This window comes from Dendrobates tinctorius, unplaced genomic scaffold (assembly GCF_039654945.1).
Source record: "Dendrobates tinctorius isolate UK_male_01 unplaced genomic scaffold, ASM3965494v1 ptg000009l, whole genome shotgun sequence".
Taxonomy (NCBI): Eukaryota; Metazoa; Chordata; class Amphibia; order Anura; family Dendrobatidae; genus Dendrobates; species Dendrobates tinctorius.
The window spans coordinates 26,353,077-26,371,145 of NW_027361677.1; the positions used below are offsets into that span (position 1 = coordinate 26,353,077).

Here is an 18,069-nt window from a genome sequence, read left to right on the forward strand (position 1 = left end):
CCTCCTGCCGCCTACAGTCCCGTAATTGTGAGTCCTCCGTACACTAAACGTTTCTTTATTCAGGGTTCCTCAACTCCAGTCCTCAAGGCCCACCAACAGGTCATGGTTTCAGGATTTCCCTTGTATTGTACAGGTTCTGCAATTATCACTGGGGCAATACTAAGGAAATCCTGAAAACATGACCTGTTGGCGGGCCTTGAGGACTGGAGTTGGGATACCCTGCTTACATCACCCATGGGGCTAAGTCTCCGTACACCTTCTATATTGTCCGTGTGTTCGGGCCATCATGTCCAACCTTTCTCCAGTGTAACAATGTGTAAATATCTGGGCAAAAGCTTTGAAACGTTTTAAAAAGTTGCAATTGATAAATCTGCTGAAAAACTTGGGAAACACCCAAGTTTTTCCCACAATGATGGAACATGGTGAAAATATATATATTTTTTTTTTCTTGCTTTTTTTTTTTTTTTTTTGTTTTTCTTTGTTTCTAGTTTTTTTTTTTTGTTTGTTTTTTTGTTAAGTATTGTTTGTTTTTGTTTTTTTTTTTTTTTTTTTTAAGAAACTCTGCAGCATTTCAGAATACAACAGCCAGTGTCTGATTCCGGCGGCTCGTGGCATGATGGTGCCGGCATGAACCCCTTTCACGATCCCTTTAAAACAAAACTTTTCTTTTTGATTGACGGCCTCTGATTTTTGCAGGCTGAAATGGCCAAGCCGATAATTCTACCGAATGGTCATTTCAGCCTGTCTGTTCCAAAAAAGAAAAAAAAAAAAACAAGAAAATCCACTAACCTTTCCGACCGAATATGTGGATTTAATGAGAAAAATAGATTTTCTGTGCGCTTCCAGGATATTACCGGTAATCAGGCTGGCGGAGCGCTGTTCTTAGGGTGATTGCTGTAAAGTTAGACCATTTTGATAATGCTATTTGTGATATTGCGGGTAGATCCGGGGTCATCGCTTTGAAAGGATTGTGATTGGTGTCGGAAGAAAAAAAAATAACATTTAAATGAAAGGTTTAGAAATGAAAGTCTCTGGCTTGTATTAGAAGGGGCCTGCCTGGACTGTCCCCAAACTCTGCATCATCGTTCCTTTATGCCGCTGCGGTGTTTTATGTGCAATGCTAATATTCCGTTGTTATTTTTTTATTTACTTTTATTGTGCTTTTCAACTGCCAGTTTCAGTGGGGGGGGCGCCAGTCAAAATATTGTCCCCTCCCACCTCCACAGTCCATGTTTCAGTAGGGCTACCCCTTAGGGAATTTTCACTAAGTGCCCAGCAAGTATTAGCTTGATTCAGAGTAGGGTGACCACCTATGCAGAGCACAGCAAGGATGATGAGTTAAATGATTATTCTGAGCGCTTTGTCATTTCAGTTACTGCCTATGCAGAGCACAGCAGCTGATTGCAAAGTCCTCTTTTACCGCTGGAAAGAGGGTTCAATTACTGGACAAGTGAAAGCGGGGGCGATCTATGGGGCCACAGTGCAGATAGAATTGATGAGCTATTGAGCTGCAAAGGGCCTGTATATTGTTCTTGCACAGGGGCCCTCTTCGGTCTGTGCCCGTCAGCGGGGGAAGGGGACTTGGTCCATGGATTAGACTAGAGGATGTAAATCCTTTCCGTGCCCGGGCGCTTGCCATGCACGCTGTGCCGCTCCCGGGTCACTCTTGCACGTTGTCACACAGACTGATCCGCCCTACATGTGCTATAAAGTCCGACTTGTAAATAATTTCCGCCTGGCATTTTGTCCTGATGCACCATAATGCCACCGCTTACTGAGCGACAAGTCTGTGTGCCAGCGCCAGGCACCGTGCCAGCCCCGGGTGACGTGAATAGCCCTGGTATTTGATGCTGCGTCTAATCTCCCAGATACAGTGAATAACTCATTTAATTTTTTTGGGCCCTAAGCTAATTACCTTCAATTATGCTCCAGCTAATTAACCCTTTAATGATCGCCTCAGTTTCATTAATTTTTGGCTCAGGGTACAAAGTGTAAGTCTCCTGAGCCCAGCTGTATCCCGTGTCTGACTTGCAATGGCATGTGAGGATTTCAGTAGGGACCGTCGAGCGCTTTCACCTGGCACGGCTCTCTATATGGTTATATGGGCACTGCAGGATGGCTCGGACAGAGATGGACTATTAGGGCATTATTGTGTAGCAGGCATCAGAAACAACTATGTGACCTTAGGGTTAAACCTTGACGTTGCTGTTGGGTAAGAGTCCTGCAACTCATTTTGCTTAACTCCTAATAGCATTTAAAACAGGGATGGGGAACCTCCGGCTCGCAATAACCTTTTCTGTGGCCTCCAGGCAGATTCACAGGGACCGCGGTGCTCGGTCCAGCAACCGCATGCTGCCGGCCCTTTAAACCCCCACTTGCACTGCGTGCATGTGTACCCTCCATTCACTACTGAGGATGTACCCCGTATGTGGAGTTAGCACGCGATGCGCTTCAGTCCCACAGATGAAGACGTCAGCGGTAGCCCCCCAGTGATATCTACGTCTCCAGCCCTCCCCAGTCAGGTCTATGTGCCTGAGCGCTCCTCAGTGATGTATTAGACCCCAGCCTCATGTGATGTATATACAGCAATCCCAGAATCTCCTTTGTGATGTATATTCAGCAGTCCCTGTGTCTGTGATGTGTATATACAGCAGTCTGTGTCTCCTATGTGATGTATATACAGCAGTCCTGGAGTCTCATATGTGATGTATATAAAGCAGTCCCAGAGTCCCCTATGTGATGGTTATACAGAAGTCCCAGAGTGTCCTATGTGATGGCTATACAGAAGTCTCGGCGTCTCCTGTATGGTGGTTATATAGAAGTCCCAGAGTTTCCTATGTGATGTATATACAGCAGTCCCAGCATCTCCTATGTCATGTATATACAGCTGTCCCAGCGTCTAATATGTAATGTACATATAGCAGTTCCTGAGTCTGTGATGTATATATCGCAGTCCCAGAGTCTCCTTTGTGTTGGTTATACTGCAGTCCCAGCGTCTGCTGTATAGTGGTTATACGGAAGTCCCAGAGTTTCCTATGTGATGTATATACAGCAGTGCCAGCGTCTCCTATGTGATGTATATGCTTTAGAAAACTTTGTGAAAATAAGAATTGATTGTGCTATAGATCAACATAAACCTGGAAAAGCAGGTGAGAAGCAACATGCTCAATATCTCCCAACATCACAGCCACATCAAAGAGCAGCAGCTCTGGCTGTCACATTGGGGGGTGACTTAATTGTTTGACCACATATAGTAGGGTAATTTTCAAGTTGATTTTGTGCAGCCCTCAAATAATGGTAGAAATTTCTAAATTGCCCTTTGCAGAAAGTGTTCCTCACCCTTGATTTAAAGTGACAAAAATCTGTTCCTTTCCCTTCTAGAAAAAGCACCACTCTTGTCCATTGGCTGCTTGAGGTATTGCAACTCCAAGCCAAACTAAGCTCTGTAGTGCTGATCTTTATCTCCATTTTCCTACGTCCCCTTTGTAGACGAGGCAGCTGCCCTGGTCGGTAAAGAGGCCAACAAGTTGTTTTAGTCCCTGTAAATTACCTGAAGCTAAATGTGGTGCTGGTTAAAGGGTTTTGTTCCCATTGTACCAGTGACAATCCAGGTACCTGTGGATGACGCATGTAATGGTATAGGCTTTTAACATATTGTCGATCTATATATGAAAATGGATTTCCTTTTAGCGTCCATGTCAATGTCTGAAAAAAGACACTGGAAGCTTTCAATAATGGACTCCAGTTAATTCACAGGGAGCCGTATTCGCCATTACCTGAATATCTTATTCATTTTTTACCCACTCGTTTTCTTTTTTTTTTTTTTTTTTTTCTAATGTGAAAGCAGGAACATTTATTCGGGAGGCTGAGGGGTAAACAATCCCCCCCCTCCCCCGTGCTCTTCCGGTATGTGTAGATTATAATGCTGCTCTATGCTTTTAGCCATTGTGCACCAGTACAAATCCTCCTGTACTGGGAGCGCTGGGTCACTGGCGATGGTGGTAGCTAATAGAAGAAAAGGAAAAATAACCGCTTGCCTTAGCATTGCCGTAAATGGCTTCTGCACTGTTTATACATTGTGAAACCTGAATGATAACTCTTCTTATAGTCCTAGATGGGAAATTCTCAGAGGGGGGGGGGGGGGGGTCTAGACCGCATTATTTAATCTTTTTTTAAATTTGTAAAAATCAAACAGTGCTCGTAAAAACAAGTAAGTTTGCAGTATAAGTTGTGTTAAAAATCCTTTTCCGTTCTCTAGCAGAGGGATTTAGAACTGGAATCTGCAAGCAAGTTTCACCCCCTTTAACTGGCTATAGAGGTCTATGGAAGTTGGCTGCACTGAGACTTGTCTCTATTTTTCAGTCTAATGCATTATTTCTGAGAAATCCACGATTTTGTCAGTATGCAAATGCGGTGTTAAGTGCGTCATACCACCTAGAACTAGAGCCTTAAACAAAAGTCTCCATTTACATCCTTACTGCCTGCCTCCCTATGTTGATGGCGGACATCAGGCAGGAAATATTGCACCTCCTCCTAATTTCCTCTGTCCTTTTGCGCCATAAAGCGTCCTTCTCACGGCAATGGTGAGCATACGCTGCCCATCAATTGTGTATACATGCGCCTGATGTCCGCTATCATCAACTTAGGGAGGCAGGCGCTAAGTATGTTAACGACGCCGGGAGGCAAACGTTTATTCGATGCTTTGGGTGGAACAAAGCACCTAATGCTTCATTTTTTTCCACAAAAATATGGATCCCTCGAATAACAAAACGGATAGCAAATATATAAAGGTGTCAATGAACCTACATGAGCTAATAAATGGTTAAGTTGGGGGGGCTTACCATTACCTAGCTGACACGTTCCCTTTAAATCTGTTTATCCAGTTTCCTGGGTATCTTGCCAACCTCAGTCCCCTTGTGCTTCACCAGTGATGCAGAGGCAAAAGCAGTCAGTTATCAGGAGCGCATTGGCCCCCCCATACAAGCAGGAAGCTGGGAGGCAGGGGAGCAACATGCTCCTGCAGACTGAAAGAGAAACTCTGCCGGAACTCTGCTCATCGGTCCATTTTTCTTGTATGTGAGAAAAACTGACATGCGAATGACGCCGAAGGTATCTGAACAGCACAGCTCCATACATGGCATAGTGGTCATTCTCGGGTACTGCAACTTGGCTCCTATTGAAATGAACAGGAGCTAAGCTTCAGTACCAGAAAATAGCCACTGCACAGTGTATGAAGATGGGCTGTTTCAGTGCTCCACATCCGGCCACAATAGAATCTGCAAAAAAAGCTGTTCAGTCGGATGCTGGTTTTTTGCCCCCCCCATAGAGTTTCGTACAAGTGGCCCTATAAGGATCGGCATTCTGCAGTCATATTTAAATGTCATTATTAGGGATGCAACATCCAGTCCTCCTATGTCTCTACTGAACCAAGTCTGGAGCACTAGGTCTGGCGGGAGATGGAAGAGGCGATGCCGCCATTCTCAAGGCGCCACCTTAGGCACTGGCCCTCCAGTTCCTAATTGTAAATACATCCCTGACAACAAGCTTGGATTAGAAGAAACTGGCATTCAATGGTTAGATATTATATGGGAAGTTAGTATGAGTGCAGTTAACCTTTCTGTGGTAAGACCAATGGGAATATAAAGAAACCGACCCCACTCTACAGGATTTATGGTCGCACAATGTTATATATTCCTAGGTATGATGAGCACCGTTGCAGAGTGCATGAATCCAGGGTGGGCTCCAGATGATGAGGAGGTCTATAGGGATATGCAGCATAGTCTCCCAACTGCACCACCACCAATCGCTGCTCGTTAAGGGTGCCGGCCAGCGATGCGCTATTCAGTGCACAAGCTGCCTGCCTCCCTCCCTTCCAAAAAAAATATTGAGCTTCAATCTGAGAAATGCCACAGTGACGCGATCTGGGAACAAAGCCACAATCTGGAGACGAAAATAATAAAAGATTGAAGTTTAACGAGAGTGTGACAGAGGAGCCGCGTCCGGATAGCAAAACCTTTTAAAAAGGCTGACAATTTAATTAAAGTGCTCATCGGAATTGGACAATTATGTAAATTAATTTTTATGGTTGTAATTTGCAAAACAAGCTTTGTAATCGGTCTGGAAAGTGCTAGAATTAAGAGGGGAACACAACTTTTAAAATGCACTTATGAATCTTGAAATTGGTCTGTTTCATAGGACCTGGTGCACATGGCTCATCCTTGGCACTATAGAAGCTTCGAGGCTGAATTCGGTGGGATGAGTCCACTAGTGGAACAACAGTGTTGTGATCGATGGAAATTCTCCCACCCCCACAATAAAATCTCCATGATAATACATTAATTATCCAATGATTTTTTTTTTTTTTTTTTAGTCTGATTGCCCTTTTAAGGACACATGCACGCTCGGCTAAACTAAGCATGCATGTGCATTAGCGAGGTGAGAATAATAGCTGTGGGGAAAACAAGCATGTGGAGGAAGGAGTGTAGGTCCTAGAAATGGCCGAAAAGATTTTCAGGACTCCGATCAGACGTCCTCATAATTGTAGAAGGTTAGTGTGAAAACAAAGCATTATGGAAAGTCTGTCAACTGGATCGACACAAAGGAATTAGAAATCTAAAACTTGCGATAAATGTAGCGAATATCCCAGAATTGCGCACGATGACAGTGGTCCCAAAGAGGATGAGATCTTGCAAATTACTGGATATTCTTTGCAGCACTGAAATCTGTAGGAAAATTTGCACAATTTTTTTTTTTTTTTTTTTTTTTTTTTTTTTACTGCTGTGGATTTTGTACAGGTCCCACGTGAAAATTGTCAAGAAAGGCATATTTGCTTCAGATTTACCTATGTAATAGGAGATTCCAATAACTCTGATCTACATGTTACAGAATGTCTACGCTTTATACAGTACAAAAAATTGAAATTTAAAGCAAATCTTTGAGACAATCCACAGCAAAATCTGCATGCAGATTTTGCTGAAAAAGGGGAAAATCTGTAAAATTTGCAATAATAACGTATTGTGGGAATTCACCTTAAAGGGTTTGTCCACTGCTTGAACAATCTCTTCTGAATCCCTATGTTTCCTCCCAGTAAAATAACACTTGGACTCCCCTCCGGTGAAAGCACAGTTTCACCAGTGTTGGCACTCGAACTCTCGGGGCTTACATGACGTTGTGTCACGCAATCACTGCAGCCAATCAGCACAGGCTTCACTTTCCTATGGAGGTAAATGACATCTGGAGGTAAGTGGAAGCTGCAGCTACTTTCACTTTCTCCGCATGTCTTGATTTGTCCAAAAGAGGGAACAGTGAAGCCAGCGCCGATTTTGGCCACAGGGATTGTGTGACATAACATTGTCACGATAGCCCCGGGAAAGCCAGCGCTGACATTGCTGGGATCCAAAAATATGTTGCATAGGAAAAAAAGTCAGAAAGACCTCATTCACATGCACATATTGTATTTGCGTCTTTACATCCATATTCCAGATGTTTCACCGGGAACTGAAATGAAGGCATCATGGATTCCCTACTGCTTTAGTAGCAATCTCTGTTCTGCTCAAGGTGAAATTTGGTTAGATATTATGTCCTAAGCTGAAAGGGGCCATTCTTTTTCTCATCACTTTTTAAAGATAAAGTTCTGCTAAGAACCTCTCTTGTGATAGTATCCAGCCTGGCATTAATGTAGGTGACGTTGTAACTTTTTATCATTATGTTCCCAGTGCAATGACACAAGATACGACGAATCAGGATCTGAGCCACTTTAAAGAAGTCTCTAAGAAAACCAAAGACAAGAAGAAAGTGAAAACCACCCAGGAGCAGAAGGAAAAGGATGGAAATGGTGAAAACAAGAGCATCGTGGAGAACAAAGACAATACCAAGAAGGGCAAAGACAAAAAGAGCAAGGTCTGTGGCCATCCTGAACTCCTCCATAAAGGAGCCGGACACTTCTGCTTTTTCTTTAGTTACTCACACTGGATAGGTTTGGAGACAACCCGAGAATTAGTTTTTCGGTGACCGATCACCAATTTGGTAATTGATCGGAATCTCTGGTCTTCTCGCTTTTCACTTGAAATTCATGACTCTTCATTTTTGGTTTCTAGACAAAGAAGCAATCTAAATCCCAAAAACCTGATGATGACTTCTCAAGGTAGAGTGACGTCTCCTCTTTCTGCTCCCAAGCCCCCTGCCATTTATATAAATGCTGATGCGAAGATACCTACAAAGTCCAAATCCCTACAACTAGCACTACAGCTTTACCTCGGCCCTCATATCTCTCTGCTTAATGTAACACTTGTATCACCATCTTCGTTTTTAGTTCTATTACTATAAAGATGGAGTCTGAAGATGAAGACTTTGCGCCTTTAAAGAAAAAGGTGGCTAAACAAGGGAAGAAAAGGGCAAGAGAGGAGGCCAATGATGACCCTGACATCAAGTAAGTGTAACAATGGGAGGTTTCCAGTAAAATCAATGTATTTTTTGTAAATGAAGCTGAAAGTTGCCCTGGCATCCCCTCTGCATTGGGACACCCTGATGAAGTCTTATCGACCGACATCTGCCAGTTTTGCACTTGTACTTGTAGGCACATGTCAGCAGGACTTCATTAGCGCCACACACCTGCTAATGCAAAAGTGAGCAGTGCTGGAGTGACTCCTTAACCAGTGTTTACCTAAAAAATTATAGCGAGCACCCCTCATTCTGGAGGACCTTTTTTGTAGTGCATTATTGAATAGACAAGGTGTAATGCCTAGGGTCCGACATACCTGTGCCCAAGATGTGAGGGAGACCACTTACGCCTCCAAAGCAATAAGCAACTTTAGTCACACATACATTATTGGACTTTTTTTTGCAGAGGGGACCTCCTTTTTTTTTTTTTTCTGGTAATACCTCTTTGTTCCCGTGGAGGTGCTGCAGGGAAACTGAGCATTTACTTCCAGGCAGGTTTACAGCTGATTGATATGGTCCCTTAGTAATCCTCTGAATACTAATTACGTTTCTGCAGGTAGGGATTGTCCAAAGTGCCCAAATCACCTACTGTTTTGTGTATACAGCTCCTATGCTGACTTATGATTTGATTACAAACACACTTATTCTTCTGTAAAGATTGAAAGTGGACTTGATTATGTGGTTATAGGCTGGCTTTCCTACCTTAATTCTGTATCTAAATGCCCTGTGTAAGACCATCTTTCATGATCTGTATATGGGGTCGACTGGCTTTGGGCTCGACTGGCCGGACTGGCTTTGGGCTCGACTGGCCGGACTGGCTTTGGGCTCGACTGGCCGGACTGGCTTTGGGCTGGCCGGACTGGCTTTGGGCTCGACTGGCCGGACTGGCTTTGGGCTCGACTGGCCGGACTGGCTTTGGGCTCGACTGGCCAATGGGCAAAATACGGAAGTATCAGATACAATTTGGACCCCCTAAAAGGCTCATGGGTACAATGCAGAAGATCCTTTCATGTGTAACATAGCACTCAAGGATAAAGTTGGGTTAATGGGTTAATACATTTGCCCACACGACTGGTATCGAAAAGTTTGTCTGTTCTTTAAATCCATAGCCTTAATGACAAAAAGGCAATTGTAATGATTGATCGCAATAACGCGGTATAAACACAGACAGGATTAGCCGTCTAATAGCTGAAATATAATAATGTGAGATTGGAAAAAGAAAGGAAACAAGTGTCACCGTACAATATACAGCAAATCAATTCTAATTTAACTTGGAAGCTCTGTTTTGAGAGAAATTCTGTCGTCAAACATCGGAAAACGGCTGAGCGGGATTGAACGTCGCGCTCTGATTACAAACCACCCGATACATTCATCTTTTTAATTTAACAATATTACCACGCAGGAATTTTTAATCCGTTCCATACGCGCTGCTAAAATGATATTGAACAGGAGAGAAAATATTACAAATTACCGACACAAAGAAAGAACACTTATTACATTTTCTCCGCAGGTCGAAAAAGAAAAAGAAAAAAATAAAAACTGAGAAAGATGAAGAGCAGCCGGCACCGGAGGAGAGCAAACGAGATGGAAAGGTGGGAGGCTACTGATTGCAGGAGTACATCCCCTACTAATAAAGATCTCACCCAACCTCTAAAGTGGGTGTCTATATTAATCTAGACCCGTACTGCAGGTGAATGGGGTCGCATTCGGACCCACAGGGCAGGTTGCTATCCTATTCACTTGCATTATGCTCCAACCCAGAGACCGGACAGCTCCCTGCAATGCAATACACGTCGCCAGCCTGTCAGACTGGCAGCAGATGGCGGCTTGCCCATGACGGATGGCACATGGCAGTGATGTCATGCGCTGCCAGTGTTGGCACACTGAAGTCAACTGCCAGCTTCTGTACTGGCTACAGAGGACGACTATGAGTAAGAATAATTTGTTTCTTTTTAAAATGTGCTGAAGAAGAAAGAAGGGGCCCAGGATGGGGGACAGTATACCCAAAAGGAGCCCAGGATGAAGAACATTATTCCAGGCAGGGACCCAGGATAGGGGACATTATACCAGGAAGGGACCCAAGATGGGGAACATTATTAGTAGCTGCCCAGGATTTGAGACAATATACAAGAAAGGGGCCCTAGATGGTGAACATTAAACCAGGATTGAAGACAGTATACCAGGATCAGAATTGAGGACAGTATACTAGGAAGGGGCTCTAGATGGGGGGACAATATGTAAGAAAGGGGCCCTAGATGGGGGACATTATATCAGGAAGGGGCTCAGGATGGGGGGACATTGCACCAGGATGGGGGGACATTTTACTTGGAAGTGGCCAAGGATGGGGGACAGTATACAAGGAAGGGGCCCAGGATGGGCAACGTTATTAGAAGTAGCTGGCAGGATGGGGGACAATATACTAGAAAGGGGCCCTAGATGGGGCACAGAATACCAGGAAGCCACTCAGGATGGGGCACAGTATATCAGGAAGCCGCCCAGGATGGGGCACAGAATACCAGGAAGCCGCCAAGGATGGGGCACAGTATACCAAAAAGCTGCCCAGGATGAGTGACAGTATACCAAGATGGGGGACATTATACTAGGAAGCGGCCTTAGATCGGGGACAATATACCCGAAGCTTATAATAAGAAAAAAAAAAAAAATACTTCCCCATCCTCGTCTCACCCCAGGGATCTGTCCGTTGAGCAACAAAATCCAGACAAAAAATATATGACCCGGCGATTAAGAATCCGCTGCTGCACTTTCAGAGGTCACATCAGACCATGACTAAGTCCTTTGTTATAGGCCAAAAAATGTTGTTCCAGATGTTCACTGGTTTGATCTGACTGCATGTAACTGTGCTTTTTTGTACATTTTTTTTTCTAAATTATTTCTCAATAAAATGGAAGCTTTATATCAATAAGACCTCTGAAGGTGCAGCCGATTCTTCATCACCGGGTCATACTCCTTCTTCTTTTTTTTTTTTTTGTTTGTTTTTTGTCTGAATATACCCGAAAGGGTCCTAGGATGATGGACATTATTATAGGGAGGGACCCAGGATGGGGGACAGTATACCAAGATGGGGGAAATTATACTAGGAAGTGACCAATAATGGAGGACAGTATACCAGGAAGGGGCCCAGGATAGAGGAAGTTATACCAGGAAGGGGCCCAAGATGGGGGACATTATAGGGAGGGGCCCAGGATGAGGGACGTTATACTAGGAAGCGACCCATGTTGTGAGTTCATTTTCCCCTTCACCATTGAGGTCTGATGAACTCCCTCTTCTGGTGAAGGAAGGTAGTGAGGCTGATTACAAAGAACCTGAGCATAATGATGATGACTGGGTGACTGGGATTGCTGACTGGATATAAGGCAGCTGACGCCCTTCTGCCTTGCGGGTGATTACTCTGAGGGATTCTTGGAGACCAGTCTGATTCCTGCTCCTCAAAAGCTAAGTTTTCTGCTCTACTTTTTGCATTTGTGTTTCCGTTTTGTTTTGCCTTGTTTTTCTGGATTTCTGCCTTTCCCTGCTGGGTGAGCTGAATTCCTTTTTGCTCTGTCTTCAGATAATACCTGAGTACTGATATAGTCTTTTTGAAGCCTAGCGTCTTCAGGGCTTTTTTCCCTATCAGTCTGTTGGCTCTTGTTTTTGAGAGGGTTTTGGCGGATTGCAGACAGCAGCTTTTCTATTCTGTCCTATTTAGTTAGCTTGGGCCCCATCATTTGCTCAGCCTATCTTTCTATCTGTGTGAGTGTTTTTTCATCTTGCTTCACCGTCATTATATGTTGGGGCTGCCTATTGCTTTGGGGTCTGCTCTGGGGCAGTTTAGATTTCTCTTTCTGTCTTTAGGCTATGTAGTTCTCCGGCTGTGATCGAGGGGTCTAGGGCAGCGTAGGAACCCCCCACGGCTACTGCTAGTTGTTATTGTTAGGTTCAGGGCTCTGCAATCCGATAGCTGCTAACTTCTCTGTTTTTCTGGACTTGGCTAGTATTTCTGTTTTTGCCTCCTGCGGTGACTTATTCATAACAGACCCAGGATTGGGGACATTATACCAGGAAGGGGCACAGGATGGGGGGACGTTATTATAGGGAGGGGCACTGGATGGGGGGACATTATACTAGGAAGGGCCCAGGATGGGGAACATTATACTAGGAAGGGCCCAGGATGGAAAACATTATTACTAGAAGAGGTCAGGATGGAGGACAAATGCATATGTCTTTATAGGATATAGAAGGGCCCTTACATCCTACCAACATACAGGTTGGGGATCCAGGTCTAAATTTTGCTAGGGGCCCATAAGATCTAGTGACACCACTAGTTGTGTGGTTTTCCAGCTCAGCTACATTCACTTTAATAGAGCTTCAGCTGCAGTACTACCCACAACCTGTTGTCAAGGGTGGCGCCATATTTTGGAAGAAAGCAGCCATATTTTTCAATTCCTGTGTCTTAGAATGCTGATATTCTAAAGTAGACACTCCCTTTACATTTTATATGGACGACCCCTATTTTGGGGGTTTTTTTTGTGTGTGCGTTTATCCTGGCATTTTGGAAGAATACTGACAGCAGTAGTTAAATACATTGGTGTAAAATGCTTTTTATTTTAGCATAAAGCCTCTTCACTTACCAGTGCAGTGTAAGAGATTGCCATTCTAACCCCTTTTATAAAGCAGTGTTAACAATTGCACCCCGGGTAGAACAATGCAGAATTCGGGACGTTGAGTTACAAATATCACATAACATATTGTGTAAAGAGATGGAAATGGTAAAGTGTCGCAGGTTAATGAAAGCGAACAATAGGCAAACAAGCGACTGTTTAGTGCCATCATGCGTAACAAAGGGAACGGACAAAAAAGAAAAATCGGAAATTTGAAGGGTGATGATGTAATTGGGCGGGTGACGGAGCACTTACCGCCTGCAAAAAAGGCTTCCGTCCAAGATAAACTGTGCCTCTATTAAAACACAACCTACAAGGCACAGCCATTACGGCTCTTGCGTTGTTTGTGCAGAATATTCTTTATTTTTACCTTTTGAACTAATATTGTGCTTTGCGTTTTCAACACTTTGGATTAATGGCTGCGTGTTTTGCAGGTATTCATGTAACGAGTACAAGCCGGACTGACTGCATTAGGGAAGCAATGTAGGAAAAAAAGATTGCAGTGCACAAGAACGGTTTATATCCCCTAATGGCTGGAAGCGTGACGCTACAGACGGGTGCTCGCCGTTTTTCCCCCAGAGCTCTTTAGCTGTTTGTTTCCAAGCTCTTAGACTGCAGATAAAACCACTTATGTTCAATAAGGAAGAGTGTCTATAAAAAATTTTTTTTAAAAAATGGTGCCTTCCGGGCAGGATTAGTTTTGGCATTTTTTATAATATTCCTTAGGGCGCAGTCAGACGGCCACATAAATCGGGCCACACTGCATGGACTGGCCATGGGCTCTCCCGACCTGAGCGGCGGCCCTCACTCTGGTTGGGAGAGCCACCAGCCAGTCCATGCACTGTGGTACCATCTCTGAACACTTGCAACAAAGGATTAAATATGATGGAAGTGCAGAAGATTTATGTGGAGCTCACGGGTCCTAATACAAAATAGTCACAAAAGTTTTCCTTTCTATCTTGTGTCCTTGTTTTTTTTCTTCTATAGGGGACTTGTAGGGTTATCCCACAAACCAGATATTTTACCTATCCACAGGATGAATGCTAAATGTATGATGGGTGCATGTCTAACCATTGGGACTGCTGCCGGTCCAGAGATTGAGGATCCCGTGTCCTCTGTGGGAATGGAGAGGTAATCTATGCACTGTGTATGGGAGTGGCTGTCACACGTGTGCACTACCTATCCCATAGAACTATAAATGATTGGGGTGATCACATGTGTGCACTACCACTCCCATAGACGCATCAAACATTGGGGTAGTCACAAGTGTGTACTACCGCTCCCATAGATCCATAAATGATTGGGGTGGTCACAAGTGTACACTAGCGCTCCCATAGACCTATAAATGATTGGGGTGGTCACAAGTGTGCACTACCGCTCCCAAAGACCCATAAATGATTGGGGTGGTTACGTGTGTGTACTACTGCTCTCATAGACCGATAAATGATTGGGGTGGTCACAAGTGTGCACTACTGCTCCCACAGACCCGTAAATGATTGGGGTGGTCACAAGTGTGCACTACCGCTCCCGTATACCCGGAAATGATTGGGGTGGTCACAAGTGTGCACTACTGCTCCCACAGACCCGTAAATGATTGGGGTGGTCACAAGTGTGCACTACCGCTCCCGTATACCCATAAATGATTGGGGTGGTCACAAGTGTGCACTACTGCTCCCATAGACCCATAAATGATTGGGGTGGTTACGTGTGTGTACTACCGCTCCCATAGACCCATAAATGACTGGGGTGGTTACGTGTGTGTACTACCGCTCCCATAGACCCATAAATGACTGGGGTGGTTACGTGTGTGCACTACCGCTCCCATAGACCCATAAATGACTGGGGTGGTTACGTGTGTGCACTACTGCTCCCATAGACCCATAAATGACTGGGGTGGTTACGTGTGTGTACTACCGCTCCCATAGACCCATAAATGATTGGGATGGTTACGTGTGTGTACTACCGCTCCCATAGACCCATAAATGATTGGGGTGGTTACGTGTGTGTACTACCGCTCCCATAGACCCATAAATGACTGGGGTGGTTACGTGTGTGTACTACCGCTCCCATAGACCCATAAATGATTGGGGTGGTTACGTGTGTGTACTACCGCTCCCATAGACCCATAAATGATTGGGGTGGTTACGTGTGTGTACTATTGCTCCCATAGACCCATAAATGATTGGGGTGGTTACGTGTGTGTACTATTGCTCCCATAGACCCATAAATGATTGGGGTGGTTACGTGTACTACCGCTCCCATAGACCCATAAATGATTGGGGTGGTTACGTGTGTGTACTATTGCTCCCATAGACCCATAAATGATTGGGGTGTGCACTACGACTCCCACAGACCCATAAATGATTGGGGTGGTCATAAGTGTGCACTACTGCTCCCATAGACCGATAAATGATTGGGGTGGTTACGTGTACTACCGCTCCCATAGACCCATAAATGATTGGGGTGGTTACGTGTGTGTACTATTGCTCCCATAGACCCATAAATGATTGGGGTGTGCACTACCACTCCCATAGACCCATAAATGATTGGGGTGGTTACGTGTGTGTACTACCGCTCCCATAGACCCATAAATGACTGGGGTGTGCACTACTGCTCCCATAGAAGTGAATGGAGCCATTCCAAAAATTGTGCAGGAAGCCTATCGAATATGTTCGTGATACACCGTACTATGGGGCCATTCTGCTCCACTTTAGGAAATGGGAGGAAACCAAAATTACCCCACACACTGTGTGCTCGTGTAATTGCTCATCGCCCCTTCGCCTCCAGTGTTCCTGGGCTGTCAGTCTTCCTTCCAGATCACGACGTTGCTTTTTCCTTGTGAATAAAGATTGATGGCGGGCGTCTCCAGGGGCCATACAGCAGCCGAGATGCCTCGCTTTAACCAGTCGTCTTCAATTTTACACTTTTCACTGATGAGGCGACTTGTATTCTTACCTCTATAAAAAATGTATGGGGGACGGTGAAGGATGGAGGGGAGGCTGAAAGTGCCCAGATAACAGAACCATTGGGATATATGGCTGTCGTAAAGTCTACCAGCTAAGTTCATTACACTCCTCCTGACATCGAATTTTATGTTATTTTTTAAGAAAAATATAAAGAAAGTGAAGAATGAGGGTCATAATAAGCTGAAGAATACCAAAGAGGAAAAGGAAGCGGCCATTGCTGTCAAGGTGAAGAAGAAGGAAGAGGAGGAGCAGGCGCGATGGAGATGGTAAAGACCATAATCCATTTGTGTATGAAATGGGGAAATTGCAAATTTTAGCATTCCCAAAGTTCCCATCTAGTCCAAGAGTTATTGTTGTTTTTACTCATGTGCGGCCGGTAGCTCTTTATGGGCAAAATTAGATTTAGGGCACCTATACTTCCTACTCCGGTCCTCCTATCCTGCCAAACGAGAGAACCATCTGGATCCCACACCGGTCTACAGCAGCCATACAGCATCCCACTGTCCAGAGTGTAGGCTCTGGTATCTGAGAGCCCCAAATAAGACCACAAAACTATAAAAAATTAATTTTTTTTATAGATATTGCAAACTGAGTCTGACAGCACAAAATGACTGTTCAAACCTAGTACATGCGCTAAGTGCACCCTCGGTAGGATTGCAACCATGTGTTCTCCATCTATCTTTTGCCCTCCTCTTCCTTGATTGACAGATCTGTCTTTACAGGAGAAGAGGGCAGAGACGGATGGGAAAAAAGTAGGTGGGAATATGAATGGAACCGCTCGGCCACCCCAAGGGTGCACTGAGCTCCTGTGCTTGGTTTGAACAGTCATTTTGTGCTAACAGCCTTTCATTAAAGTTCTTTGGCCCCAGTGATAGATTTGTAAAATGTTTCATGTATTACACATCATTTAGGGTCAGATTCATCAAAAAAGTTGCTAAAAAAAAAGTTTAACTTTTGGCTTTTTTATGCCGATTTCTATAAATGGGGGTTTTGCTCGGGAGGGACGGACACACCCAACAAATCATCACAATTCACTCCACTGAGTGTTGTAGGCTACGACAGAAATGTACACCAGCCCCCCGGGGAAGATGTGGCTCTAGAAGTCTAAGGTGAGGGACACAAGATTACTTTTGAATTTGAGTCACACAATCTATCAGTTTTTCATTGATTTATTGACAAGTGTCAATGGGGGGGGGGGAATTAATAAAACTTTACCTTTTTTCAGTTTTTAAAAATTGGGTAAAGAAAGTGATGTAAAACGTGGGTGTGAAAAATGGTCATTTTTAAGGGTTGTAAAAACGGAAACTGTTGCATAAATGCAGCCAAATCGTGGAGAAACTAAACCTGTTGGATTTTTTGCAAGCATCTTTTCCAGTTTAATGCAAATTATGCATGAAAGTCAAGATATTTTTGTACTTTTCTAATTCTCCTGCCAAATCCTCGAACATGCTCTCGGGGAACTAGAAAAAAATCATTATTTTTTTGGATGCATGACTCGTATGCAAGTTCAAAGTCACTGTACAATTTTGAGGGTTTTTTTTTTTACTCTTCCAAAAAAAACCATGCAAACCTGATGACCTTTTAGGAAGAATGGCTCCTGTATCGGAACATTTTATTTTCATTTTTATGCTCCCATAGAATGCCAAATAAAATGTTGTCCTCGTCGTGGTCAGATCATGTGGAGAGTAGACGAGACCTCATTTTCAGTCACTGCTTGAGAACCTGCAAAGTTGGTGCCGTGTGGCCAAATTCTCCGCACAGCCCCTGGCCTCAAACTTTCAGGGTGCCAGTCTCTCCCCTGCTGAATAATTGACAAAAAAGCCCCAAACGTTGTCTCCGGGACCTGAAAAGGTCTTCGGTTTGTCTTCATAAGGGGAAAAATTGGTTGGAAGATGTCTGATACGTGCACAGTAATATCCTCTTCCATGCTCGTAGGTCTTGTAAAACCAGGCAGAGAAATAACCAGAATTGTTCCATTTCGTCCCAAGGTACTTCCCCCTTTAACC

The 18,069-nt window shown here is 44.2% G+C and overlaps 1 protein-coding gene across 3 annotated transcripts in view; it reads left to right on the forward strand.

Annotated features, from left to right (window-relative positions):
* LOC141097750 (DNA topoisomerase 1-like) overlaps nucleotides 1-18,069 on the forward strand; it is a 77,413-nt gene that overhangs the window by 380 nt on the left and 58,964 nt on the right. For 2 of the 3 annotated variants that reach the window (XM_073585136.1, XM_073585143.1), the window contains exons 2-6: nucleotides 7,716-7,899; nucleotides 8,097-8,143; nucleotides 8,312-8,428; nucleotides 9,950-10,031; nucleotides 16,205-16,329. In XM_073585136.1, coding sequence (XP_073441237.1) covers nucleotides 7,720-7,899; nucleotides 8,097-8,143; nucleotides 8,312-8,428; nucleotides 9,950-10,031; nucleotides 16,205-16,329 — 551 coding nt within the window. In that variant the 5' untranslated portion in view covers nucleotides 7,716-7,719. Of the gene's footprint in view, nucleotides 1-7,715; nucleotides 7,900-8,096; nucleotides 8,144-8,311; nucleotides 8,429-9,949; nucleotides 10,032-16,204; nucleotides 16,330-18,069 lie in introns of those variants that run through there. The other variant, XM_073585152.1, reaches the window with a different exon arrangement.